The following is a 25,674-nucleotide window of genomic DNA, read 5'->3' as shown; positions in this document are numbered from 1 at the left end:
TATTTTGGTTATTGATGGAAACTCTATAGATATTGTGGGAAGTGGCAAGGCTTGACTTATATCCACATTACCTTTACATTTTATGCTATATATCCTTTCTTATCCTTTTAACTTACTTTTAGTTAGTCAGATTATAAGGAATTTAAATTTTAGTATTTTCTTTTTTCCTACTTATTATGTTTTTAGGATCTATTAATGAAGTAGACTATTTGGTATAGGAAGGATTGAATTAGGTCTTTATCTACTTGATGACATACAAAAGATACAATTTGGGTTACTGACATACTTAGGAAAATGTCATCAGCTTATAAGTCTCATTGTTGTTTTGGTCATCCATCCATGTCAACTTCATGAGCTATGTGTCCTCATTTATCATATTTTAGTCTTGATTATGAATCGTGCAAGTTTGCTAAACTGCACAGAGTTTTCTATCGATCTCGATTTAATAAAAAAGAAAAGTTTCTTTTTACTATAATTTATTATGATATATGAGGGCTTTATCCTATTATTTCAAAATCTAGTTATAGATACTTTGTGACATTTGTTGATGATTATTCACAACTTTGCTGCTTATATTTGTTGTGGAGCTACTCCAAATTATTCTTTATCTTCATCACCTTTCATGCAGAAATAAAGAATCAATTCAGTAAATTTATCAAAATTTTAGGGAATGATAATGAGGGAGAGTATTTTTCTATAGAGCTTGTTCAATTCTTAAAAACAAAAGATGTTGTTCATCAGTCCTCGTATACAGATACCACAGTAACATGGGTTGTTGAAAGAAATAATCACCATTTATTGGAAGTGGCTAGAGCTCTTTTGTTTTAAATGAAGGTATCTAAAGTGTTCTAGAGTGAAGCTATCTTCACAGCATGTTATCTTATAAATTGTTTGCAATCATCGATTTTTGAAGGAAAATTTTCTCTTCAAGTATTGTGTTTTGATCATCCCTTATTTCCAATCTCTCTCAAGGTGTTTGGGTGCACATGTTTTGTTCGTGACACTCGTCCAAGTCGTACTAAATTAGACCCACATTTTCTTAAGTGTATATTCTTAGGTTATTCACATGTCTAGAAAGGGTATCGATGCTACTTTCTAGACTTTGATCACTTTATTATTTTGACAAATGTCGCGTTTCATGAGTTGGTTCTTTTTTTTTCGGTGCTATAGTCTTATCCATCACCTATCATATCAAAAGAAAAAGATTTTTTAATTTATCAAATACATAGTACACCGATCAATGCATCTCTTTCTGAGGCATGTCCAGATACTCAATTTGGTCGTACGTACAATAGAGGGACCTGTGTAGATATGCCTATAAAAACTTCATCTATTAAGATAGTCTCTCTGTCAATGGATCCACCTCGAGACATTATGGCTAAAATAGTACCGATTGCTTTACGAAAACGTACACGAACTTGCAAAAATTTTCTTTTATACACACTTTCATACAAAGGACTTTTTGCTCAATTTCAGACTTGTATTGCCACAATTAATGCTATTAGTGTACCATGTACTTTTCATGATGTTTTTACAGATTCAGGATAGTGTAAGGCTATGGAGGATGAAATGATGGCCCTATAGGCTAACCATAGATAGGACTCGATTTCCCTGTCAAAAAGGAAGCAAGTTATTAGGTACAAGTGGGTTTACACCACAAAATTGAATCCTAATGGTTCGTTGGCTAGATTGAAGGTAAGACTAGTAGTAAGGGGATATGCGTAGACATATGGAATAGATTATTTGCTACCTTTTTACCAGTGGCAAAGATGATATCTATTTGCCTATTTATCAGTTTTGCTACTACACATAAATGGGCATTACATTAGTTGAAAGTGAAAAATGTTTTCCTACATAATAACTTGACTAAAGAGGTCTATATAGAGCAACCACCAGGGTTTACTGCTCAAGGAGAGTTTAAGAAGGTGTGAGGTTTGCATAGGTCTCTGTATGGTCTGAAGTAATCTCTATGCGTGTGGTTCAATAAATTTAGTGTAGTTCATGTTCAGTATAGCATGTGATAAAGTAAAAATGATCATTCAATATTTTATATAGGACAGAGTTCTGACCTTATATTGTTGGGAATGTATGTAGATGATATCATCATCACTGACAGTGATAGTGCAAAGATTGATAAACTTAAAATGAATCTTAAGTCTTAATTTGAGACCAAAATTTTTGGTCAATTGAAATTTTTTTTGGGTATTGAAGTGGCAATGTGTAAAAAAGGAATCTTTATATCTCAAAAGAAATATATGCTAAATATTTTGAAAGATGTAGGCTTATTTCATGCCAAGCCAAGTGACACACCGATGGATCTAGGTATCCAACTTTCTCTAAAATATGGCACTTTACTTGATGATCTTACACCTTATAGGAGACTAATAGGAAAACTGAATTACCTGACATTGATGAGACCTCATATATCTTTTTCAGTGAGTACAGTAAGTCAATTCATGGCAGCTTCTTGAGATACTCACTGGAAAACAGCAATGCATATCCTTCAGTATTTGTTAAAAAATCCTAGAAAGGGAATACTTTACAAATCTACTAGTGATATAAGGGTATTCAAGTCTATACATATGCAAATTAGGTAGGCTCTCTTATAGTTAAGTAGTCTACATCTGGTTATGTTATCTTTTTTGGGAGTAATCTAATCTCTTAGAAGAGCAACAAGCAACAAGTATTTGCTAGGTATAGCGCAAAAGTAGAGTATAGAGTCATGACTTTGGCTACAATAAAAGTATTATAGATGGTTCAATTTTTAGATAAAATTGGGCTTTCAATTTGGACCCTACAGAGTTATGGTGTAATAATCAGTCGGCGATTCATATTGCTTCGACTCCAATATGTCATGAAAGAACCAAGCATATAATAGTTAATTGTCATTTCATTAGGAAAAAGTTATAGAGTGGAACAATATTATTGAAACATATGCGCACAGAGGAACAATTAGTTGATATTCTTACAAAATCACTTCCAAGAGTTTGAGTATATAATAGTTAATTGTCATTTCATTAGGAAAAAGTTACAGAGTGAAACAATATTATTGAAACATGTGCACACAGAGAAACAATTAGCTAATATTCTTGCGAAATCGCTTCCAAGAGTTCGAGTTGACTATATATGTAACAAGTTAAGCATAACTGATACATATACTCTAGCTTGAGGGGGAGTGTTAGGGTATGCGTGTGTGAGTTGGAATATTGTGGGAATATTCCATCAGAAACAGTTTAGGAGAGATTTATTGGAAGCATTAATGTGTAATTTGTAATTGACTCTCTTTTCTTAGTGTAATTGATTCTCTTTTCTTAGTATTGCCTATATAATGAAAGGCTGATCCAAGGGATTAGCAAGTTGTTCTCTAAAGCTTTAATTCTAACAAAACTGATTAGCCTTCTTGTGTTTATGTCCCTCTTTAGTGGAAGAATGGTTTATGAGCAGCATCCTTTACAAGTTTAGACTGAAGGTTTCCCTTCTTTCTAAGATTGTGAAGGGCAGTAGCATAGGATCTTATTGGTTTTAGAAGCTTCAGTGCAAACGCTTGCATTTTCAGTAGAAGCATGAGCAGAATGGAGGTTTCTCTTCTTTCTAAGATTGTGGAGAGCAGTAGCAGAGGTTCTTAATGGTTTTAGAAGCTTCAGTGCAAAAGCTTGCAAGCTTATGTATTGGAGCATTTTGGAATGGCAAACCCTTGGTTGATTTATATATGGTAAGTGATTGGCCAAACTCTATACTGCGTGCTTCTGTTTATGATGTAATGGCGTCTGCCTCTACTGCATTATTTGGTCCCATCATTGGACAATGGGTGGATGGGAAGATATATATATATATATATATATATATATATATATATATATATATAGAGAGAGAGAGAGAGAGAGAGAGAGGCTTGCGTCAGATTTTTTTCTTAATATTAAGATTTCTAATTTTAGATAAATCGTTTGAATAAACTTCTTGTTGAGCAATTAATAAAAAGATTCCTTTGAGCAAAAACGTAAAAATATAAAGGCATGCATAAATTGCCCAAAATTTTCAGAAGTTAATTTTTGCTGAATTTGTATGAGTACTATTTTAATATTAGTAACATAACCTTGATTACTTCATGGCTACCTATGGTGCAGCATGACAAACAGCCCCTTAATTTTTATGTGAAGAAATTTCTCATTAAAACGTTTGTACCCATAAACATTGTTGTCAGTAAGTGCAAAAGTAGCCCATATAGTTAATTGACAAAACAAATAGAAATCCCATTTTAAAGATGTGAAATTACATGTTACTCTGAAGAACTTGTTTCGTTGAGCAAGTTAGATTGGCTGATAAGCACAAAATTACAAACAACTAACAAAGAGATCAGTTCCTCAATTCTATTGGCAGGTTGTCTAACTTCAGTTGGCAGCTTAGAAGCCCAGTATAATTTCTGGAAGTGCTGTGATGGCCTTTCGGGTCTTTTCTAGCCCGAAGTTAACAAATCTGACTGCAGTAATCTTGCTGATGATCCTAACAATCACATACGGAAGCTGTTGGTGCTATTTCCGCATTTGCTGGGATCTTCCTAATCGAAAGAGCATGTTGATTGCAAAAACTGCTTTCTTGATGACTGGCTAGTAGGGGGAACAGGAATGCATTATTACTCTTTAAAAGGGGCTGGAAGTTGGTTCCACCAATCATTCATCTTAAATTGCTTCTCCAAGTTATATATTTGATTATATTTACGAATTTGGTCTGAAGTATCCTCAGTTTCCCCTGGTAATGGTTTGGTCTGCTGGTAAATCTGAAGGAAGAGAATAATTAAAATCTCCGCATTATATGACAAGCACTCCATGTTCTATTCTTTTGTTTTCCCCAACTAAGACTTGATGTTGTTTGCTTATTGCTTTCCAGGACTGGCAGTGGTAACAATGCAAAGCAACCAGATTTACTGACAGATGAATCAAACAAAGTTCAAAATTCAAAAGCTTTTCAATCATAAAAAATTTAAATATTAAAATTTTATTAATTAATACAAAAAATAAAACAAGTTTAATGTGAAAAAATTTTATTCTTGTAAAATAATTTTTTTAAATTAATCTATTTTTTAAAATCAGTATTATCAAAATTGTATTAAATTCAAAATGAATAAGTTCACTTTAAAAATAACAATTAAAATTTTATTTAAGCTCAAATAAATAATATTTAAAGATAATTTTGATTTAAAAAATAAGAAAACAAAAAAAATATTTGTTTAAATTTTGAAAATCATATTATTTGTTTATTACCAAAATAATAAAACTTAAAGAACTTATATTAAATAATTTTTTTTTAAATTTTTGATCAAGTTTGTTTAATTTAACATTTTATCATTTTAAAATAAAAATAAATTTAAGACTAATAATTTTTAAAATATTTATTGAATATATAAAAAAAATGAAAAAAGTTTAGAAAAATATGCAGCATACTCTTGCTATCTAATCAGCTTCGTAAGAAGAAACTTAAAATATTAGAAAAATATTTACAAAAAATTACAAAAAAGGAAAAAAAAAAAAAAGAATGGCACAAGAGAGGTCTCAATTTTTAAAAATTTAAATGAAAAAAATTATTAAATTTAAAATTAAAAAAAATAAATAAAAAGATTTTAAAAAATGTTGAAAAAACAAAATAAAAAAAAATATTACGTGACATCGAATTAACTTTCATACAAAACAAAATTTATATAATGGATGAATTTAAAAATTAAAAAAATTATAAAAACAAGAAAAAAATTGGTATTATATAGATCTTACCTAAAAATATTGAAATCTTAAAAATTTTATAAATAAAATTTTTGAAAAATTAAAACAATAAAAAATTTACAAAAAATAAAAAACCAAAAAAAGGGAGAACTATGTCGTGTCACTTGGCATGCAAAGAGGGACGGGGATTGTCTTTAAATTAATAAAATTTGAAGCTTAGATTTTAAAACAAAAAATCTACGCCCATACATATAGATTTGTAATTTAAGTAAAATAAAAAAATTAACTTTTTTTTTTACGAAAAAAATTTAATGTTGTAAAAACCAATGAGTTTTGCACGTGTCAAAAATCAAACTACCATTTCCGTGATATTAAAAGAAGAGCTTCGTACAGGTCGCTCAGCACGTCACGCCAACTCTTGGTAACTGAGAATACATCACGACTTGTTCAGGTTTTCTCCTCCTCTGTGTTTGCTTTATCATTATCTTCGTTGTTTGATATTCTTGGTAAATTTCCATCTCATACTCTTTTCTAAAATATCAAAATCTTTGATTGGATCGACCAATTATTTCTGATTAGAGTCCTTAACTTGTTTGGGTACAATTTAGGGGAAAAATAGAGAGATTTGCAGTAAAATGAAAAAACCCAAATCTAGAAAGTCAATACTGCTTTGATTCTTCATGTTTCCCTTTGAGATTCTATTAGGAGTTTAATTGATCATTAGGGTTTAGTTCTTGGAGTCTTCGTAAGATAAGATCTGCTGAAGAATTTTGTATCTGGGAATTTCAGTGGATTCATTCAGTTTCAGTTGCATTTATCTTTTTTTAAAGTCATCTTCAGTTGAATTTTTGTATTATAAATGCTTTGCTAAGTTTTTCAACTTCTTTTGTGGATCTTGATAATCTGAATATCCAGCTGAGCAATGAGTCAAAAAGGCTTGATTTATAGTTTTGTCGCAAAAGGAAATGTTGTTTTAGCAGAGCACACATCATATTCTGGAAACTTTAGTACCATTGCTGTTCAATGCTTACAGAAGCTGCCTTCAAATAGCAGCAAGTTCACATTTTCATGTGATGGTCACACATTTAACTTCCTCATTGACAATGGATTCGGTACTATTTCTCATTATTTCTTAATGTTGGTCAAATTTCTGATATCAATATATGTGGTTGATGATGTTTGTTTCCATTTGCAGTGTTCCTAGTTGTTGCAGATGAATCAGTTGGCAGGAGTGTGCCTTTTGTTTTTCTCGAACGAGTGCAAGATGATTTTAAACAGCGATATGGTGCAAGGATAAGAAATGAGGGTCTCCATCCGTTAGCTGAGGGTGACGATGATGATGACTTATTTGAAGACCGGTTTAGCATTGCATATAATCTTGACAGAGAATTTGGGTACGTATATACTTGGTAAGGTTAAATTGTTATCCAATTATCCTATGATGTTTTACACACATGAAAGTGGAAACTTTTAGTATCCTATGGTAAAATGAATACTTAACTGTAATTCCTTGCTATGTATACCAGACCAATGCTTAAGGATCACATGCAATATTGTATGAACCATCCAGAAGAAATTAGTAAGCTCTCGAAATTAAAAGCTCAAATAACTGAGGTCAAGGGGATTATGATGGATAACATTGAGAAGGTATGTATTTCTTTCCTAGAAGTGTGGTATAAGTATGGAAAAAATGGATGTGTGATTTTAAAAGTAGAGATTAAGTATTTTGTAACAATCTTCTTTTTTCTAATGGCTAGTGTACAGATTTCTATGGTTGTCATTACACTGGTTATAATTCATCAACTTGTAAATATTTTGTTATTCTGGATATGTTTTGTTCTTTTCTTTTCTTTTTTTTTCAAGAAGAAGGGTTAAGGGGGGCTTTAAAAAACTATATTAGGATGCTAACTATCAAGTTTAGGAGAAAGAAAATATTCAGAACTGAATGTTGTTTTCTCAGCATTCATGTTAGCTGTTGTCTTGTTATGAGTGTTCAAATTTTTATTATCTGTTCTTTGGAGATTTATGTCTCAAATGTTGATATATAGTCATATATATGTCATTTTCAATGTCAAAAAAGTGGAACCAAAGCATTGCTTGCCACTTTCCAGCCAAAAGTGGGCTCTTCAACTGGGAGTTTGTTTTTGCAAGAAATCTTCAGCTTTTTGTGGTTTCTAACTAATTCTCAGTACAGAGACTTTTAATTCTTTGAAATTGATAGCTATTATTATCGGGCTTTGGAAATGCACCCTAGTTTATCTTGCTAGAATCATCTTGTCAATACCTATTTTATTTCTTTTTTAGTCTTTGAAGTGGTGATAGTTATATTTTTGGGTAGATAATTAACAATGAAGCTCCATATTTCATGTGAATTATCATGGAAATTTAAAGTGTGCTAACTGTAGGGAGAAAATTGAAAGAAGAAATCCCTCCGATCCCCAGAGAAGAAATATGTGTTGAAAATTAAGGGTCTTATGTTGGAAGGCTTGGAGGAAAAGGGTAACATTGCTGGTGGAACAACTCCTAGATTGAAGTTTATTTAAGTTTAGAGATAAAATAAAGTAGTACTTCTTAATCTTTACTTTACTTAGCGTGTTTCATTATATTTATTTGTGATTTGAAAAGATGACAAAAACAAGGACTTCAAGCATGCTTTTGAAGCAATTCAGTTTTCAATTTATTTTGTATTTACAAATGAAGTCTCCATTGTTTATATCTGTTGTTTCTAAACCATATTGTTGTGAAATAGGGAATAGATAAAACCTAGGTTTTATGTTCCGTAGCCACATTTGGTAAGTGTAACATGTTGAGTGTTTATAATTTTTCATAGTGGTGTCCAGATTCATTTTTTCTCAACATGAGATCTTTGACTTCCTCGATGGTTGAATTTATGTTGGGACTCTTTATCTTTCTTAGGCTGTTATGTACCCCTTTACTTTCTTTGGTTAATTACAGCTTTGGAACATGAGGGTGGGGGCACTACTTTAAGACCGCATAGTTGATTATGTGTTTTAAGAAAGGTTTGCCTATCTTTTGATGTTTGAATATCTGCATGCAAAGCACAATAGTATACACACTTATGCAACAGGAATTCAAGGTTTTTAAGTTGCCTGGTTGTGTAATGTACTCTTATTTTATATAATTATATTTCTAGAATGTTACATAATTTCAAGATTACTTTTACTTGTGATCTAGGGAAACAGGTAAAAAACCTGTTTGTTATGTTTATTCCATTAGCTTTCACTAGTGATTAATAATGGATAAATTTGAAGTCCAGTAGGTGTTTTATCCTGTATTCTTTGTCATTCTATGCATTTAGCTTATAACTGGTTTTTGATTAAGTGAGTGTTTGGCCCAGCTCATAGAAGAGCTTATCTACTGCAAAAGCAGAAGCCAAGTGTTTGGCTCTCAAAATTTTAAGAATTTTAGCTTATGTGGGAAGCAGATTTGATCGTTTAGACGAAGCTATAAATCGAAACTTCTCCGAGAAGTGCTAAATGAAAATTTTTTACATTCTCACTTTATTCTTCAATAATTACAAAATTATAAGTAGAATTATATTATTTCACATTATTTCTTTTTATTTTGTTCATTTTCCTTTGAATTCATTTTTTTATTATAAATGACAAATTTTTTTTATTTTATTTTTTTATCAAAAATATGTGATTTAATTTATTAATAAAATTGATTTTTTTATTAAAAATATTAAAAATACTATCAAATGGTTTTTTTTTTTTGACGTTCTACAGAAAAGGTTTAGCAAATGCTATTTTAGTTTTTCTGTACAGCATTTTTAGAACAGCTCTACCCAGCAGCACTTCTTATAAAACCTCCAGTCGCGCCAAACAGGCTCTAACAGTCAATTTAGGGCACCATACCTAGACCTTTAGTATTGGTATTGGTGTGGAATGCATGTATGTTTCAGTGCTGAAAATTTGGGTGTCTTTTTCTCAAGAGAAGATTTAAATAGAAAATGCTGGCTATTTGTTTGGAATACAGATCAAATAGAAAAATTGCTATTTCAATCACTTCTATGAGAGTCCACGAGTCAAACATGAAACACACCTAGATGCCACCAGGAAAAAGGGAGAGGAAAAATGTGAGATAAAGAGAGCCGAGAAACAAGGAAGAAGAAGAGGGAAAATATAAGGAAACAATGACCAAAAAGGTGAGGTCATTAAAAAGCTACAGAAAAGGGAGGTAAAGGTTAAAAGGTTAAGAAAGAATATGGGGGCTCTAGACATTGCAGTAAGACCCACCCTGTGGCTTTCTCTAACCAAAATTTTGGGGTTTTTCTTTTAACTAACTTTTTGTGTTTCCTTTCCTGCATCCTACCATGCCATATATTTTAGTGCATAGAACATTATTAACTTCTCATATGCTCTTATAAAAATAAAAAGAATAATAGGTCTGAGCTATATTGCTTTTGGGTCAACATACGCCCAATTGGTCTCTAATGGTGACACTAATGTTTAAAGCTTGGGACCCTAAACTTGGAGGTATCATGTTTGAATCTTGGGGATGGGGGCATTGGAATGTGTAGGGCTATGGGCTACCTTCTTATGTGTTGAGGTTGGATTGAATGTATAAAAACAGTTCTTGGAATTCCTTGGGGATTCAAGGATCTTTGTGATTCTATGTACAATGCAGTATGGATTTTGGAGCTATTGTGAATGGATTCTAGTTCATGAAATTGGGCTTTAGTCTGGAGTGCAAAATGGTTTCAGGATCTCTTTCTTGGCATGATGCAAGGTAAGTTTGTGATAGTGCTTTATAAGAGGCTTGATGTTTCAGTTTTCTCTGGTATTACAATTGATAAAATCCTTAGCTATGGATCTGTGAAGGCTGCTTATGGAGAATTTGCATTCAAACTCTTCTTTTGAGTAGGGATTCATGATTAGGAGTTAAAAGAGGACCCAGCCCTTTCTTGCTTCCATTTTTCTTCTTTTCAGTGTGTCGAATGGTGAATTGGATTTACTGGGTCATAGGGTATCTAGGTTGTATGGATATGTATTGGAACTTCTGAACGGGCTCTTTTTGTTGCTTCTAATGTTCAGAGTTTATTCATTGTGATTTCTGTATGATTTCTCGTGGTTTACAATATCTACTTTTAGTTTTTAGAGGCTTTGAAAACATAATCTTCACAGGTACTTGAGTGAATGAATGAAAAGGGTGGCTAAATTTGCCTTTCAAATTTCAATACCTCAAAAATTGCCAAATTGAAGTGTACTTAAAAAAGATAAATTTTCTCTAATTGGTTTTATGTCAAAGGTTGGAAACTTGGAAGATCTTATATAGATTTTGAAAACTTAAAAGATCTTAATATTTATAATAGGTGTAGCCTAGTTCCTCTTGAAATAAGAATAGGAGCTATTGCTTCAAGTTTTTGGCCAAATAAGTGGCAACTTGTGGGTATAAGCTTTAGTTTATATGGTAAATCTAGTGGTATTGGTTAAGTTTTATGTGTAGCTGGTTAGATTGTGACGAGTCTTTTAGTGGGGTCTAGTTGATGATCAAATTTTCTCGGTGTGTAGATGTTCATAGCCATCAAAATTCACTGCCTCCGTTAAGTGATGATTATGTATTTAATAAGGACAGAATATTTCAAGCTAGTTGTTGTGTATTCATGGTATTTTGATCATGCAATGGATCTCTCTTGGCTGCAGTGTGATACTTATTTGTCTCCTATCCTTCTTTTGCAGATTAAAGTAATTAACCTCTTCCGGTTCAAAATTCTCTATCTGGTGTTCACTTTTGGCTAGCATGCTGCTACGGTTAGAAAAAGTTTGAGTTGGAAAAATTGTTTTTAAAAAGTGTAGTAAGAAAAATGTGGTTAAAAATTTTAAATGTTTAGTATTGCTATGAAAAAGCATTATGGAGTACCATGGATAATTGAAATGTCTAAAAAAATTGCATAAAATAATAAAATATTAAAAATATAGGGTAATATAGTGATTTTCTATCCCAAAAGCACTTTTTCACTGCCAAAGCACCGAACAAGTAGCTGTTTTATTTGGATTGCAAAGTTAGGCTTTTTAACTAAAAAGCCATATTGTTCTTGTTTAGCATTGAGGTTGGGTTAAAAGCAGTTTTGAATGCGAAAACTACTTTTAACTGCAATGCTAAACTAGTTTTTTGTAAAATTGTGGCTTAAGTTTGTTACAGAAGCTTCTAGTCTCAAAATATTAGAAAGGGTCCATGAAGGATAAGAGGATGATGGCCCAGCTTATGAAAAGCTATTCTACTGAAAAAGCAAAAGCAACGTGCTTGGCTCTTCAAATTTTATAATTTTAGGCTAGCTTATGTTGGATGCTCATTTGGGCTTTTAGACAAAGCTACAAATAAAAGCTTCTCTAAAAAGTACTAATACCATGTAGTAACAAATATTTAATGAGATTTGTTTACATTCTCATTTTATTCTTCAATAATTCATAAATTTATGAGGAAAATTATTATACATTCATCCTTTTTATTTTTTAAGATTAAGCTTTTTTCATTTGATTTGAATAGTAGACAAATTTTATTGAATTTTCTATTAATAAAAGATTTTCTTTATTTTCTTTATTTCTTTCACTTTAATACTAATGATTTTGTTTGTTAAAGGTTGAATCATTTATTTTGTTTATTTACTAAAAAAAAATCAAATACTACCATTAAATAGTTTTCTGCATTTTAGAGCACCTTTGCTTTTAAGTTTGTCCAAAGTTATTTCTCTTTACATTAAGTTTTTAGCAACTCTACTCAAATAGCACTTTTTATTGAAGCTCCAGTTAGGCCTTTTGTTATGCTCTTGTAAGCAAGTTTTGTGTACTTAGTGTCTTGGTGAATTTATCAAGTATTTTTTGATCCAAAGTTTAGCTTGACTGTCAATTTAATAAGTCTAGGCATGATAAACCCCTTGGTAAATGCAGCCTATGTTAGAAACCTTGTGGTAAGGACTTAGAAGTTTTTCCAGCTCCGTTGTGCATTTAGTTTAGTGTGCTACCCAGCCAAATGTCTTCTTTTGCTTTTCCATGCTTTGGATTTTTTTTGGCTACTAGTAGAAATTCCTATGCATGGACAATGGCAGATCCAGGATTTTTCTTGGAAGTGTTCACTTTTAATATATAAAAACACTCTAAACAAAAATTTGAAATAATATATTTGTATATCATTATAATTGTTCATGATGAGTTATCAAATCTTGACAAAAAACGTAATTGCATCATTGTTAATATTATCAAATACATCATTTTCAATATATGTAATTAAACAATCATTCAACAAAAAATAAAAAATTTTAGTGTCACGGAGAAAAATGGACCTTCAAATTTTTTTATTTTCTTTGACACCCTACCTTATAACTTGCATTCTCCTCTGTGCATGGATGAGGTTTGATGGGTATATTTAACAAGTCCTAAAATTTTCATTCCAAAAGCTTCTATTTAAAAGTTCAGGACCCATGTCTTAATTGAATATTTTCCTGTGGCAAAGCAGTTAGTGTTAGGGTTCACTAATTTCCCTGAAATTAATGCATGGAAAATGTGGTTGCTACTGCTAAAGATATGGGATATTGATTTTGGTTCATGGTTTAGGAAACAACAAGGCAACAGATGGATTGCATGTACTTGAGAATAGATTAGATTGCTTGCTCTATAGCTCTCTCTCTCTAGCTTATGGTTAATCTTCTCTTGAGCCTCTCTTAAGTAACGTAACCATTTATGAGGCTGGAGGACTCTAGAATGTTCTTTTATTTTTTATTATTTATTTTTTGGAACTGATTTGGTAACTTTTGACCACGAAGTCTATTTCCCAGGACAATCATCGAGGGCCTGATTTATGAAATTTTATTATATGAATTTTTTTGAAGGCGATGTTAATTAGGTGGTAATATTGTTTGCTCCGAAGTAAAACTGTTTGATAGTGTTTGTTATTTTGAAAAGGAAAACTAGTAATGGATTCTGTAGTTGATTGTGAACAGGTTCAATGATAAATTCTGTTTTTGTTCAGGTTTTGGATCGTGGGGAGAAGATTGAACTTCTTGTGGACAAGACAGAAAACTTACAGTTCCAGGTTGGTGCTGTTTTCTGATTGATTGAACATATCTGCAAAGGGTTCAACTGTAAGTTCATAACGCATATGCTTTGTGCGGATGCTTGTTTTTTATATAGGCTGATAGCTTTCAGAGGCAAGGCCGGCAACTGCGACGGAAGATGTGGCTGCAGAATCTCCAAGTGAAACTGATGGTATGTGGAGCTATTCTTGTGTTGATCATTATATTGTGGCTTCTTGCGTGTGGAGGTTTCAAATGTTGATGTCACAAGCCAAATTTGGAACTTTTTAGCAGCATTGCTTGTCTTTTTTATTTTATTTTTATTTTTTATTTAGATGTACAAAATAGTTATGCTCAAGTACATGGATAATTGGCTGTTGCTGTTGGTATGTAGCACTACCTAACTGTTAAACAATGTAATCGAACAACTGTAATAGGCTAAAATAATTGAAAAGCTTTTGAAATGATGAAATTTTATCATTTTTCCTATATAAGATTTTGTACTTTTATTGGACTCTAAACAAAGTTTGTTTGGGTACTTAAATAAATTATTTGGTATGAATAAAGGTTTATTTGGATATAAATAGAGATTAAATGATTTATTTGAGTACAATAAAAGAATAGAAAATTATCTTAAAAAATAAACAAATTCAAGTGTTCATTTAGTATTTTTGCCTATGTATTACCTGCTGTTTACGGTAATAATAGAGCCTGTTTTTTTAGAATAAAATTTATTACTGGTTTTCTTGCATTGATCTTGGTTTTACTCTATGCACTAATTACACAACATATTTTGGGATAAAAGGTAAGTTTGTCATTTAATGTGGGAGGGTGTTGGATTCTGTCATTATATTTTGGTTTTATTGAAGTTCGTCGTATTTTCAATTTTGATGATTTTTTGACGAAGTCATTCGAAATGATTGCAAAATATTTTTGTTAATTTATTTAAAAAAGCTTAAGCTTTCAATAAAACAAAAAAAAATATGACGTTGATATTTTATATGTAGTAAAAATGTACGCATGGCATGTTATGTTGGAAAAAGTTATTATTTGTTTTTTTATAATATTTTTTTTATTAAAATAAGTATTCTTAAATATTAAATTTATTTTTAAAATATTAATTATAATTTATCAAATATATTAGAATTAAAATAAAAACAAAAAATGGTTAATCCAAGCAAAAATGTAAGTGGTATTACTGGAAGCTGAAGTATAATTTCAAAATTGTTTTTAATTATCATGGCAATCAGTCGTATTGAATCAATTTTGATTGTCATCTTATAAACTGTCAGAGAATGTAGAGGTCTTGTTTCTTATATCCTTTTTCATGGCTTCCGTGCGGCTTTCTACGTTCTTGTTGGCTAAGTGTTTCGCGGTGACCTGCTTAGCTTTAGGTAGTTTGGGTTTTTGAGTTAGTCGGCTTTCAGGGTTTTATTTTCATCTGGGATTAGTCGGCAGCTTCGGAGTTTGGGGTTTTCTTGGGTTGTGGTTACTGGTTCATTCAAAGTTCATGGAAGTGTAATGTTTTGGACGAGTTCTTCGAGGGTTTGCAGTTGTAGGGTTAGAGCTTCAAACTGTTCGAATGTAAGTGCAGTTTGCGTAGGTCGTTCCCGATTGAGTTGGCTGAGTAACGTGGTATCAGCTTCAGCCATAGTGGGTTGATCTCCTTCTGCAACTCTCATTCTTGGAAGCATTATGAGCTCAGCTGAGAAATTTGGTCGAAATTTGGTCCCTATTTGATGCATAAAAAATGCTGGTGTCTAGCTTCACTTAAGGTTTATTTGAATGAACGGTAAAATTAATTTTGATGAAATTAGAAATAATAATAAAAATAAAATTAATTATTATAATATAAAATTAAGTATTATAATGATGAGATTAAAATTAATGATAAAATATGTGTTTAAATATAAATGCAGCGATAACGTGAAATTTAATGAAAAAAAAAAACAATTAAAGAAATTAAATAAAAACTTGTATAAAATTTTTTTTAATATATTTGTTATTTTTATGAATTAATTTTTTTAATAAATAATAAATTTATTAAAAATTAATAATAATATTTTACAATTAAAATTTTTTTAGCTTTTTATTTTATTCATCAATTTATTAATTATATAAATGATTATTAAATAATTATAATGATATTATTTAAAAATATTTAAATAAAAAACTAAAATAACCAATAAAACAAATAAACAACAAAAAAGACAAATAAAGCATACAAGTGACAGGGACATTTTCGTCCCTGCACTATAGTTTTAAGTGTTAAAAAAAGAAAAAAAAAAAAAAAAAAAAAGGAAGCCTGGGTAATAAAGGAAAAAAAGCTGCGGTGAAAGTGAAATATTTTAACTGAACCCTGAAGGTCTAGTTAGTTTTTAAGCTTCCAGTGCAATTAAAAAATATGAAACGCACTGGGTTTTGCTTTCTAAACACTTCATCAGTCCAGTGGGATGCTTTAATTAGGTTTCACTAGAGCTTCGGTTGAATCCAAATGAAGCCTCAACAAGTAAAAATCTAAAATTAAAAAAAAAAAATCAAAGATTGATTAAAAAGTAAAAACCGGAGTTGTTTCTAGTATTTATATTTCGATGCCTAAGTTATTACACGAAAGAGAGGAAAAAAATCTGGAGTGAATATTGAGAATGGATTACCCATACTTGGGGGAGAGAAGGTACTTATAACTGAAGTAAAAGGTTTTCAAATCCTGATGGCCCAAGCTCTTAGAATCAGGTTTTGTGCTGATGGGGTTGACCCGACATGACGTGATAGAAAACTCCTAACAAGAGAGGACCAAGTCAGCATGTTGCATACAATGAGGTGAGATGTGATGCTAGCCGAATTAAATATAGAGTCTGAGAGATAAGATCGACTTATCATATCAGCTTGAATGATCAAAATAATTCCAAACCATCGCTGAATCAATCGTAATAAAAGAAAATTATGTCATTATGATTGTAAAATGCTCCTTAATACCTTAGAATGACGTGACTGAAAATTTTTTGTGCAATAGAATTATACCTGAAAGGAAAATATCAGTACAAACAAAAAAAAAATGTTATGTTAAATGAACTGTCAGCAATGGAGGCCAGAAAGCTGACCAGAATCACCCAAAGTTGGAAGCCTGGGAAAACAGTGGGAAAAATTAAGAAAGCCTGAATATTACACTCATCCAAATCTAAAATCAAATTAAAATCTAATACTTACTGGTGCTTGACCAAATTGAACTAAACTCCAGGCAACTTTGAAAAACCAGGCCATATTGTCGTATTAAGTTCATCCATTGTTGCCGTTTGATCTTCATGTTTAGGTTATTCACTTTATAATTCGAGCACGTGATCCGCGAAAAATCTCCTTCAATTGTCTTCTTTCCAATAAAGTCCAATTGATTTCTAGAATTTTTTTTGTTGAATATCCGATTGATTATCTCTCTAAAATTAGGAAAATATTTGGTTTGAAATTTTTTCTTTTTCTCTTCATTTAAAGCAAATTTTGGTTTTTAAGGTTCTTTAAAAATCCCTTCAATTATAAAGGGTGATCTTGTCTTTTTATATCAATACTGACATCGTTTTCCATTTACTTTAATCAATCTCAAAATTAAAAATAAAAAAAAATTATTAAAAAATAAATGCGAAAAAATCGAATACCACAAAAATTATACATGGAGCTTATCTTAAATTCTTTTAATAGACCGCATCTCTTTAAAACCCCCCTATTAATGTCTGAGGCCAAAGGAGGTGACTAGTTGAACTCGTGTGACTAGGAAGGAAAATCAGGTGCCATATTGTTTTCTATCGTTTTCCTAGAGATATATAATATCTACCCATATTTATACTTTAATTTACGTGGGAAACTAAAGATTGAAATCTAAAACAGATCATGATTCTAGCTTTGGGTGGGATAACCATAAATGAGTGTATATCCATAATACCATTTTCTAAGTTTTGCTTGTTTATTGGGGAATAAACGTGAGCAATGCTTTGATTCCACGGTATCTAATATTTCTCTTTCAATTTTTGGTCATTTCTTTTAAAATAGTTCAATCCCACCCTTACATATTTGCCATGCCCTCGTATCACTTACTATTATTATGATATAATTAATCAATTAGAATTTAATATTCTATATCATATCACTTACTATTTTTGTAATAAAATTAATTAATTAGAATTCAGTATTTTGTATGACTTAAAAAAAAAATTATGTAAAATTCATACTATTAAGTGATAAATCTTTACATAATTTTTTTTTATAATTGTTTAAGTATAAAATTATAATAAAAAAAATTGTAGATAAAATACTTCCTCTCGTATTATATTATTTGTCATGTATAAATGGAGATGATAAAAGAGTTTTGAAGTAAACCAACTCTAAATTTCTCTATCATCAAAGTAAATTTCAAAGTAAATATTTAATTGTCTACCTAAAATACCACTAACATCTTAGTATTTTTCAATTTTACTCCTAAATACTTAATTTTTTTCCTAAAATGTCCTTACCGATTAATTTTTTTACAAATTTATCCTTAATAAGTAAATTAACTTACAAATTACTAATATAATCATATATATATATATATACACACACACATATATATATATACACACGCATATATATATATATATATTTTCTCTTGATAACGCAAAAGACAATACCTAAATTTATAATATTATACATTATTCAAATTTCAAAATATTCCAAATTAAATCTTTCCCAAATTATCTAATATTGATTTTTTTATTGTATTTTTACCCGTCTAAAATCAAGAATGCATTGTAAAAGATAAAACTAACCATATAAAATCAACATTAAGTTGTAATAAAAATTGAAAACATGAAAAATTCAATTTATTGGACAAAATAATATTACATTGTCTATATATCTCTTTTTAAATTTAAAATCACAAATATGATTTTTACCTTTATAAATGTTCTTATAATCCTTTATTGTATGTTTAGTTCGTGGAATAAAATAGAGGAGAAATGAATTTCGTATTATGTGGGAATAAAAAATAGGAGGAATGGAATAGAAATCGTGTTATGAAGTTTGGTTCATTAAAATAGAATAAAAGAGAATTTAGAATTAATGTGTTTGATATGCTCAAAGAATAGAGATGGAAAATGTTTGAAAGAGCATTTTACTCTTATAATTTATTTCAAAAATTATTAATTAATAAAAATGAATAAATAATAAATTATAATTGAATATATAAAATAAAATATTAATTGATGATAATTTAATAATATTAAATATTAATTAATTTGATAATATTAAAAATGAATAATATTTAACATTAATTGATATTATAATTATTTATTTTATTTTAATTAATATTCATATTAAATAATATTAATTTTATAGCCAAATAGAATGGAAAACCTAAGTATATGTTGCCAAGCTAAGGTTGAAATATGTAAAGACCGATGCAATGACTCTTGCTCGAGTAGCTGGATATACTTTATTGTGAGATAATCACAAAAAAAAAAAAAAAGAAATGATGGAATGGTTAGAGGAAAGGAGTATTACAATTTATTCTTTCCTTGATGTGTTTTGTATTTATTAAATTCTCAAAACTTAGAAGAAAAAAAAAAGGAATGGTAAAAGGAAAAGGTATTACAATTACCTTTTAGTCTTCTTTTCCCTTTTTCAATCAGATTGACCCTGATCCTACCTGAGCCAGCCTGTGATGCCTCCTTTTCCCCTTCTACCTCTTTTTCCTCGTCCTTTGTAATCCTACAACCATTTTTTGAAATTTTTTTTTAAAATATCAGATTTTAATTTTTTTTTTAATTTTTCTTATTTGATGATAATATAATGTGTCAATGACTGAACATTTAAGAAATATATCATGATTTGATTAGATATTTATGTCATGTTAATTATTAATTTATAATATTAATTCAAAATATCTAAGTAATTGATGAAATAAAAATTAAAATATTTAAATGTGAATTTTATTTTTTTAAATATTAAAGAACGATGAACTTACAAGTAAAAGAGGTTTAAATCATTAAACAAGCCTCAAATGCATTAGTGACATTCGATATGATTCTTATTATAATAAGTTTCTCTTAATCATCTTGTTTTCATTTATTACTAATGTATTTGATAATGTGATTGAAAATGATTTAAATTTTCAATAAAAAATTGAAGGTAAAAAGCTATTGCAATTGATTTAATCATTTGATTTTATTTTCAATTTACACTAAGTGAATAGTATGCAAAGAATTATAAATGAATTATAAAAAATTTAGTAGAGAATGATCAAAATATTATTAATATTATGGAATTAATTAAAATATTTAAATGACGATTACAAAATGAGAAATGATAAATAACATACTTTACTGGTTGAAATTTCTTCGTTTTTTAAAAAATATGATACACTTGTGGATCATAATATTCATAATGTCTTTGTAGCTTCTAGAAAATAAGACGTAAAATTACCAAAATTTTCAAATTTGAATCATTATTAAATCAACTTATTCTGTATGATGATGGACAGACAAATTTAAGAGCTTAAAGAATAATTTTACCGAAATTCACACTAAATTGATTCTTTGTGGACACTGACATGCCTTCGTTAAAGTGACTCATTTTTCAATGAGATGCACAGTAAAGTCACTTCGTTACTAATTTACTCATTTTCATTGCTCATTTTTCTGTCTTATCAATTATCAAAAATATTATTTTATTTTCATTTATTTTTTGTGCTTTTTACGAAGCACATTAGAAAAAAAATATTAAATATATTTTTATATTTTTCTACTCTTCTAATTTTTCATTTCTGTTTTTTTATCAACTACTCTGTCCATACAAAACTTTAAAACGTAAAATAAAAGGGAGAGTTTAAATGATTAAAAAAGGTTAATTTGTTTGATTACTATAAAAAATCCTGATTAAAAAAAAAAAAAAAGAAGGTGGAGTGATTGACACGCGCCTTGAGATTATGTGGGGCATGCAAACACCTGACACTGGGGTCAAAAGTAGACTTCTTGTAATGTAACCGCCACTGGGTCAGTGCGCTGTGAGCGCATCTTCTCTCTGAAATCCTCTCTGTCTATCCAATTGCGAGAATACCCCAAAATGTTCTTAGTTATCACTTTTTCTTCCGTCTATATAAATCGTCAATGAAGCCAATCCAAACGCCATAACTCGCCATTCCATTCCCCAAACCCTGGGACCCATCTTTCAAATTCTAATGGACACCTACTCTTGCTCTTTCTCTAGCTTCCAATCTTACCTCCGGGCCCTGGCCCAGACCCCAGCTCGCTTGGCTCGCCGTGCACCCTCTGTTTCTTCCTCATGTGAAGAATTGAGCCGGGTGAGGGCCCGTTCCGGCTTCGACATGCAGAGGAGCCTTCGTTGGTTTGATTTGGTTGGGCTGGGAATTGGAGGCATGGTCGGAGCGGGTGTGTTCGTGACCACCGGCAGAGCCAGCCGGCACTACGCTGGCCCTGCCATCGTAATATCTTACGTCATCGCCGGTATTTGCGCCATCCTCTCCGCCTTCTGCTACACGGAGTTCGCCGTCCACATGCCCGTGGCTGGCGGTGCCTTCAGCTACCTTAGAATTACCTTTGGGGAGCTTGCCGCATTTTTTACTGGAGCCAATCTGATAATGGAATACGTAATGTCAAATGCAGCGGTTGCGAGAGGCTTCACCTCTTATTTGGGTGCTGCAATGGGTATATCCACAGCAAAATGGAGATTCACAGTTGCAGGACTCCCAAAAGGGTTCAACGAAATCGACCTGGTGGCTGTGGCCGTCGTATTAATCCTCACTCTCATCATCTGTTACAGCACAAGAGAAAGTTCAGTGCTGAACATGATACTCACCGCATTACATATTCTTTTTATAGCCTTTGTAATATCGATGGGTTTCTGGAAAGGGGATTGGAACAATTTCACGCGTCCAGGGAACCCCCACAATCCATCCGGCTTCTTTCCCTACGGACCTTCTGGTGTCTTCAATGGCGCTGCCATGGTTTATTTGAGTTACATCGGCTACGACGCCGTATCAACCATGGCGGAGGAAGTCCGCAATCCAGTCAAGGATATTCCCATCGGGGTGTCAGGCTCCGTGATCGTCGTTACCATTCTGTACTGCCTCATGGCCGCTTCGATGTCCAAGCTCCTTCCTTACGACATGGTCTTTTTCTTTTTTTTGGTTCTATTATTGATAAATATTGTTTTTTTATCTTTAATTAATTGGGTGTGGTGATGAGCACGCAGATCGATGTGGAGGCGCCTTTTTCGGCGGCGTTCAGTGGGAGATCGGATGGTTGGGAGTGGGTATCGAGGGTGATTGGTGTGGGGGCCAGCTTAGGGATACTGACGTCGCTGTTGGTGGCAATGCTGGGACAGGCTCGTTACATGTGCGTCATCGGACGGTCCAACGTGGTCCCTGCCTGGTTCGCCAGGGTCCACTCTAAAACATCTACGCCTGTCAACGCCTCTGCCTTTCTTGGTATGGGGTTCTTTTCTTTAATTTTTATTATTTTATTAAATGGATAATTTGTCCTGATGAGGGTTCATTGGGCTCTGTGTGTTTCTTTTTTGTGCATGCGCACTTCCATTTCCATTGATTTTTGAGTTTGGCTTTGGCCGTTACACATGGACCCACTTGAACCGATTCAGTTCGGGCTGATGTGTTTCTTAGCTGAAGGACTTTTTATTATTATTATTTTGGCCAAGTTTCGAAACCAAATGCTTCACCTCTTCCTCTATTATTCTTGGATTTTTTTTTGTAAACTTTTATCTTTGTGAAGCAACATTATAATATATTAAAATTTTATATATAAATTTTTTATTATTTATTTATGAAAAATTATATGATATCGGCAAAGGTAGAAAATTGACTCATAGTTTTTAAGGAATTTTTAAAAATAAAAATACATAATTCTGGTATTAAAATTAAAATCCTTTATTTATAGCAAATAGTAGAAATTAGTGGTAATTTCGTATCAGAGGGATATAATTAGCTTTGCAACAATAGAAGAATTCACTGTATTTGTGAATAATGGTAAAAATTTGATTGGTTGGAAGGATCTGTATCTGATGTGGTGATTGTGCCAAAAATTTTCTTATAAGTAAAAAAATAGGGTTATCCTCCGTTTTCTCTCTCCACTGTCCTCCGCATATTTGTATGTTTATTGCTTAAGTCAAATAATGACGTCCACCACGCCATATTTGGACACATAGAGAATTGAATGAGATCATATCTGTAATATTTAATCGGAAACCCTTCTTGCAATATCTACTTAGACCTTCACATTCCCTTGATGTCTTCAACATTTTCCGTCTATCATTTGGAATTCAATGGTAAATTTCATTTAACTAAGAATCTAGGCAAGCTTTTGTATAGGATAGGTGTCATAATCAAAGAAAAGAATCATGAATTTTATATCGGTTATGTATTAGAATTTGACTTAAGATATAAGTGATTACATTGCTTTTAACTTGTGAGGTATTTTTTTTAAAATAAATCTGTGAGGATCAATGAATTAAAAAGGACAATACATTGCAAGTTGGTGTGATTCATGACACCAGGTCATGTGATTGATAATTTAAGCACTGTATTTCACTGAACCTCTTTCATATCTTTTATAAAGCAATTTAAGATTTATGCGTGTGGAGAATCCTGGATTGGTTCATCCATCATCTTTAATTGTAGAAGATAAAAAGTGACCTTTGTTCACAAGTTCACCAATGAAACTTCCCTTACGAAGATAAGGTTATGACATGGATGTATATGGTTCATATGCAGTTCAACTACCAAAGTCATCTTTCGAATTTCATACTTGACACTATACTCGATAGGATCTTTTGACTTTTCATTATGTCAATTCTGCGTTGCTTTCGATTATCTTTGTGGTGTGTTTTGTAGTTGCTAATTAAATTCCCAACTTCCTTTTCATTACCAGGCATTTTCACAGCTGCAATTACCCTTTTCACTGATCTAAACATCCTTCTGGACCTCGTATCCATTGGCACACTCTTTGTTTTTTACATGGTAGCAAATGCAGTAATATACAGGAGATACGTTGTGGTGGGAACAACAAAGCCGATGCCTACATTATCCTTCCTATGCTTATTGTCCCTCACATCTATTATATTCACTCTATTGTGGCATTTTGCACCCCCAGGCAAGCCCAAGGCCATTGTACTCGGCGCTTGTGTTGTAATTGCAATATCCATATTACAAATTTTTCATTGCTTGGTACACCAAGTTTGGAAACCTGAATTTTGGGGTGTCCCTTTCATGCCTTGGCTACCATCTATATCAATCTTCATGAATATATTTTTGCTGGGGTCTCTGGATGGAAAATCGTATGTGCGTTTTGGGTTCTTTTCGGGTCTAGCAGTGCTTGTATACGTCTTATACAGCGTTCATGCTAGTTTTGATGCTGAAGTAGATGGCTCTTTCGGTCAAAAGAATGGTGAAATCCTTAAAGAATCAGCAGAAAGTGAAGAACCTAGTCACAAAGTGTAAAAGCTTTCTTTTAGCTTTCTTTTTTCCTCACTTTCTTTATTCCCTCTAAGAACTTTTTTGTGTGGTAGATGGTTACTTAACAAAATGAGATGAAAGAAAGAAAAAGCAATAGAATAGAATAGACTGCAATTTTGCAGAAATGGCAACTTGTATAGCTGGTCTCTTGAACTAGGCTAATTTGATTCTGATCCTTTGTACATTGTCATGTGATCCATCACCTGCTGCTTCTCTTTGAATTGGAAATTTCCCATTAACGAAAAAGCAACTAAACAAGCAATGATGCCTAAGTTTTCCACTTTTGTTAATTATTTTGAAATGCCTCGGCATTTACTTAGAGATTGTTATTCCAATCCAACAAATTATTGATATATTTATTGATGGGGAAGACTTCAATCATTTGAAAGACGTTTTGGTAATTTATTACCCCAGCTATTTAATTCAATTGATAAAAACAATTAAATTAAATTGATGTAATTAGATCCAGAGAATGCATTTTAAGATTGTTCATAAAGTGAATTATATTTAAATAAAACATTTAATTTTAATTTTAATTTTAATAATATTATATATAATAAAATTATAATAATTTGTTTACCGGGTTTAAAATTAAACTTAGTTGTGAATAAAGGATATATGACTTTGCTTAACTATAGTAATATTTCTTGGGGCATGAGAAATTTGGTAATCTGTTATTAATAAGAATTAATTCTATTGATGAAGTCAATCTGAATTGGATTTTTGTAAATAAAATTTTAAGAGTAAAATTATGAATGCAATTAAATCGATGCGAGGCCCTTACTCATATTATAAAAATAAAAATAAAAAAATGGGAATCATTGAGAATGTATTGAAGATATAATGAGTAATTGAATAAAAGATAGATGTTCCTGCTTAACCATAAGTAGTATTTCTTGTGGAAGATTTTGACCAACGAACATTTTCCAAAATCAAAGTAATAATGTGACTTCAATTTTAGTATCATTACCATGGTGGATGTGGACTACACTTGTGACATATATTCTTCTTTTTCTACAGGTCAGAATGTTAGGTTAAGGATAAACTTAAGGTTCACATCTCACCAAGCCACTCTCATCAAAAGAAATAAAATCTCAACAGGATTTCCCATGCTTTATTTCTATAGTAAGGAACTAATCAACATGACCCCATTAGTTTGAGTGATGTCTTTTCTACTTTTTTTTTTCTCCTCCTCAATCCAGACTTTTTTTTTTCTATTTTTCAAAAGAAAATTTAAATACAATTTTATTTTTTCTCATCATATTTATTAAAATCATTTTAAATAAATTATTTAATTACTTTTTTTATACTAATACTTTTAAAATTTTGAATTTGTAAATTTGATCATTTTTAAAAAATTTTAAATTTGTAAATTCGAAAACTCTTAAAAGCTTATGAAATTGCATATCCAAAAATTTTTA

General features: G+C 31.1%; 2 protein-coding genes and 1 long non-coding RNA gene across 4 annotated transcripts; 2 read left to right on the top strand and 1 right to left on the bottom strand.

Moving 5' to 3' along the window:
* Positions 1-6,013: 6,013 nt before the first annotated feature.
* On the top strand, positions 6,014-14,237 carry LOC111295944 (vesicle-associated membrane protein 727-like). Of its 2 annotated transcripts, none has more exons than XM_022889815.2 (6): positions 6,014-6,162; positions 6,627-6,823; positions 6,907-7,105; positions 7,238-7,358; positions 13,701-13,763; positions 13,862-14,237. In XM_022889815.2, the coding sequence occupies exons 2-6, from the start codon at positions 6,634-6,636 to the stop codon at positions 14,003-14,005; spliced, it is 717 nt and encodes a 238-aa protein (XP_022745550.1). In that variant the 5' UTR covers positions 6,014-6,162; positions 6,627-6,633; the 3' UTR covers positions 14,006-14,237. The 2 variants fall into 2 exon arrangements, with proteins under 2 accessions (XP_022745550.1, XP_022745549.1); XM_022889814.2 differs by having other exon boundaries at positions 6,086-6,217.
* A 1,683-nt stretch (positions 14,238-15,920) lies between these two features.
* LOC111296875 (uncharacterized) lies at positions 15,921-17,652 on the bottom strand. The gene is made up of 3 exons (XR_002691013.2): positions 16,951-17,652; positions 16,845-16,867; positions 15,921-16,764 (listed from the first exon to the last, which is right to left on the bottom strand). It is a non-coding gene; the product is annotated as an uncharacterized LOC111296875 (long non-coding RNA).
* A 3,120-nt stretch (positions 17,653-20,772) lies between these two features.
* LOC111296893 (cationic amino acid transporter 6, chloroplastic-like) lies at positions 20,773-24,448 on the top strand. Its single transcript, XM_022891368.2, has 3 exons — positions 20,773-21,895; positions 21,979-22,213; positions 23,670-24,448. The coding sequence occupies exons 1-3, from the start codon at positions 20,945-20,947 to the stop codon at positions 24,236-24,238; spliced, it is 1,755 nt and encodes a 584-aa protein (XP_022747103.2). The 5' UTR covers positions 20,773-20,944; the 3' UTR covers positions 24,239-24,448.
* Positions 24,449-25,674: the final 1,226 nt, after the last annotated feature.

The sequence above is a fragment of the Durio zibethinus genome, chromosome 12, assembly GCF_047325235.1.
Source record: "Durio zibethinus cultivar Kanyao isolate XHJ-2024 chromosome 12, ASM4732523v1, whole genome shotgun sequence".
In the NCBI taxonomy this organism is placed as follows: domain Eukaryota; kingdom Viridiplantae; phylum Streptophyta; class Magnoliopsida; order Malvales; family Malvaceae; genus Durio; species Durio zibethinus.
This window is presented reverse-complemented; position numbering and strand designations above follow the sequence as displayed.

What these genes read in the sequence shown, in the direction of transcription:
- LOC111296893 (XM_022891368.2), top strand. Translation starts at nt 20,945, where the DNA reads ATGGACACCTACTCTTGCTCTTTCTCTAGCTTCCAATCTTACCTCCGG. An exon ending in AGCTCCTTCCTTACGACATG is followed by an intron (nt 21,896 to 21,978) that starts GTCTTTTTCTTT and finishes ATGAGCACGCAG; the next exon opens with ATCGATGTGGAGGCGCCTTT. An exon ending in CAACGCCTCTGCCTTTCTTG is followed by an intron (nt 22,214 to 23,669) that starts GTATGGGGTTCT and finishes TTTCATTACCAG; the next exon opens with GCATTTTCACAGCTGCAATT.
- LOC111295944 (XM_022889815.2), top strand. Translation starts at nt 6,634, where the DNA reads ATGAGTCAAAAAGGCTTGATTTATAGTTTTGTCGCAAAAGGAAATGTT. An exon ending in AATCTTGACAGAGAATTTGG is followed by an intron (nt 7,106 to 7,237) that starts GTACGTATATAC and finishes TATGTATACCAG; the next exon opens with ACCAATGCTTAAGGATCACA. An exon ending in CAGAAAACTTACAGTTCCAG is followed by an intron (nt 13,764 to 13,861) that starts GTTGGTGCTGTT and finishes TTTTTTATATAG; the next exon opens with GCTGATAGCTTTCAGAGGCA.